Raw genomic sequence first — 2,989 nt, forward strand, 5'->3', positions numbered from 1 at the left:
CGCGAACCTGAGCAGCTACGCGGGCGGCGCCGGGGGCGCGGGGAGCGCGGCGACTGTCGCCTTCGCCGCCGAGCCCGTGCCCTTCCCGCCGCCGCCACCCCCAGGCGCGCTGGGGCCGCCGCGCCTGGCTGCGCTCAAGGACGAGCCACAAACGGTGCCCGACGTGCCCAGCTTTGGCGAGAGCCCACCGCTGTCGCCCATCGATATGGACACGCAGGAACGCATCAAGGCGGAGCGCAAGCGGCTGCGCAACCGCATCGCCGCCTCCAAGTGCCGCAAGCGCAAGCTGGAGCGCATCTCGCGCCTCGAGGAGAAGGTGAAGACGCTCAAGAGCCAGAACACGGAGCTGGCGTCCACCGCGAGCCTGCTGCGCGAGCAGGTGGCGCAGCTCAAGCAGAAAGTCCTCAGCCACGTCAACAGCGGCTGCCAGCTGCTGCCCCAGCACCAGGTGCCCGCGTACTGAGCCCACACGCGGGGCGCATGCGCGGCCCCCCTTCCGGAGGGGTGGACTCGAGGGGGGGGGCGTGGGCGCCCGGGACTCGGAGAGGGCGCGGCCCCGGGGCCTCTCCCCCCCGGTGCCCAGGACTCGGAGAGGGCGCAGCCCCGGGGATCCCCCCGAGAGTGCCCAGGGCTCGGAGAGGGCACCGTCCCCGGGGCATCACCCCCCAGGGTGCCCAGGACGCGGAGAGGGCGCCCCGGAATCGACAAGCTGGACCCCCTGCTCCTGGGGGGCGAGCGCATGACCCCCCCCTGCGCTGCCTCTGTCTCCCGCGGGCGGCCGCTCCGTGTTGCACAAACGCGCGCGTCCTGGCCGCCCCTTGTACACACCGCTGCGGAAGGGGCTCCGATGGAGCGCGCCTCGAGCCCTGCCTTCCTTTCCTTTTATTTTTTTTTTGCCTTTGGAAGAGAGAAGAACAGAGTGTTCGATTCTGCCCTATTTATGTTTCTACTCGGGAACAAACGTTGGTTGTGCGTGTGTGTGTTTTCTTGTGTTGGTTTTTTAAAGAAATGGGAAGAAAAAGAGACTCCTCTTTCCTCGCTGTCGCTCCCCCCCGCCCTTTTTGTTCTGTTTTTCGTTTTGCTACGAGTCCACATTCCTGTTTGTAATCCTTGGTTCGCCCGGTTTTCTGTTTTCAGTAAAGTCTCGTTACGCCAGCTCGGCTCCGCCTCCTCCTTCCCCCGCCCGGGCCTGGCGGGCTGGGCGGGGCCTGGCCCCTCCGCTCCCCGTGCCTCCTGGGCCCGCCCCCTGGTCGTCCCCTTGTAGGCGGGACAGGGGAGCCGTCGTCTGGGAGGGGCTCGGGCGTCTGGCGCGCAGCGAGCGCCATCTAGGCGGGCCTGGGCACGAGGCCGACCCGTGACCGGGTTGGAAAGGGGACCTGGGAGTCGTTGATGAGCGTTTGAAACTAGCTCATGTCCCTTTTGCCTGTGGTGAAGAGGGATGGCGGGGTGGAAAGGGGACAGTCCCAGCACAAGGCAGGGAGGAAGAGGCAAAAACTTGTTTAATCTTCCGGGCCTCCTTTTACCTGTCTGTAAAATGGGGAGAACAATAGAAAAACGCCCCATAAGACTTGGGATTAAGAGAGTTTATATTTTCAGAGCAGTACTTGGCTTACAGTTGGGGCTCAGTGTAAGCTTTTATTATCGTTCAGTGGGTGGGGGGAGTCTGAGGCTCTGAGAGGATAAGTCATGGTCCCAGGACCGGGAGGAAGGTGGCACAGGTGGGATGTGACCCAAGCGGTCTGCCTTCAAGACTGTGGCCACATGGACTTAAAATTCAGGATTTTCCAAGTGTCTTACAGAAGCGCCTTCCTCCTGCAACATCCTATTCTCCCATTTTTGAGGAAACTTGAGGTTCAGAGAGGTTGAGCAACTGGCTTGAGGTCACACAGCCTTTTAAAGGGACTGTGCAGGGACATTCTCATCATCAGGGACTTTGGACTTCTCACCACCAGAGACTGCTTGCTTCTCCTTCGTACTCTGGCCTTTGCTGTTAAGACCCTGAACCTTGGGCTTCTGACTCACTTGGGGCTTGGAGGGATGTGAGCATTGGTGGCCAAGGTCACACAGCAAGTAGAGCGAACAGGTGCAAAGAAGGGCCACCGTGTGCTCACAGTCCCCCGGCCTCACTACCTATGTGTTCCCAGTTCGTTTTGACCATCCTGGCTGCCCACTTTTTGAGGCTTCAAAAGCCTTTGGGGTTTGGCTTTTAACTGTGTGACCCCCAGGCGTGAGAAGAGAGCTAATGCCCGGGTTGGGGGGAGGGTCTTGACACAGGAGACCAAGGACCATACTTTGGGGGCAGAGCTTCACTCGTTGGGAAACTCAGTCCTAACTTAGGTGCCAGTTTGCAGCTGTGTGATCAGCCAAGTCCCCTTTCCACACTGGCCTCTACATCCTGTGAAATGAGCATGTTCCCATCCAGGTTAACATCTCCCAGGTCAGAAGTTGGAACTCCTGGGAGGTGCTTGGGAGATGAACGAGGACAGCACTGGAATGTACCCAGTGCAGCCACCAATTTACAGAGAAAGAGTAGCCCAGAGAGGTTTTGAGATTTGCCTGACACCCTTGTTAAATGGCAGAGCAGGGATTCAAATCCAGGCCTCTTGCCTGCCTCCCAGCAGTCTAAGGCAATAGGCCTCCATGAGCTGTGGGGTGCAGCGGAGACCCTATCTTCCACCAGCATTAGACACCTACTTGGTGTACCTCCTGTGGTGGCCATCCGGGAAGGCTCCCAGTCCGATGAGAGAGGCATGAGCTGTGATGGGTTTTTTTTTTTCGAAATCACAGATCTGACCCCTACTTGAAAACTTCCCGGAAAAAAGTCCTTGACCGCATGAGGCCCCGGGCAGGCTGATGTGTCCCTCCAGTCACCTCCCCACCTTCTGTCCATTCCCTATCCTCCTGGCCCCATGGTCTTTGCAAGGGCAGCCATCTCCTCCCAACTTCAGCTGCACAGTGTTTTTTTTTTTTTTTTTTTTTTTTTTTTTTT

The 2,989-nt window shown here is 59.0% G+C and overlaps 1 protein-coding gene across 1 annotated transcript; it reads left to right on the top strand.

The window, feature by feature from the left end:
* Window positions 1–4: 4 nt before the first annotated feature.
* Window positions 5–1,155, top strand: JUND (jun D proto-oncogene; the record flags this gene model as incomplete). The annotated part of the gene is made up of 1 exon (XM_008593092.1): window positions 5–1,155. A coding segment is annotated over one exon (459 nt), but the record flags the coding sequence as incomplete, so codon positions are not given.
* Between the last annotated feature and the right edge of the window lie 1,834 nt (window positions 1,156–2,989).

The sequence above is a fragment of the Galeopterus variegatus genome, unplaced genomic scaffold, assembly GCF_000696425.1.
Source record: "Galeopterus variegatus unplaced genomic scaffold, G_variegatus-3.0.2 Scaffold8698, whole genome shotgun sequence".
Taxonomy (NCBI): Eukaryota; Metazoa; Chordata; class Mammalia; order Dermoptera; family Cynocephalidae; genus Galeopterus; species Galeopterus variegatus.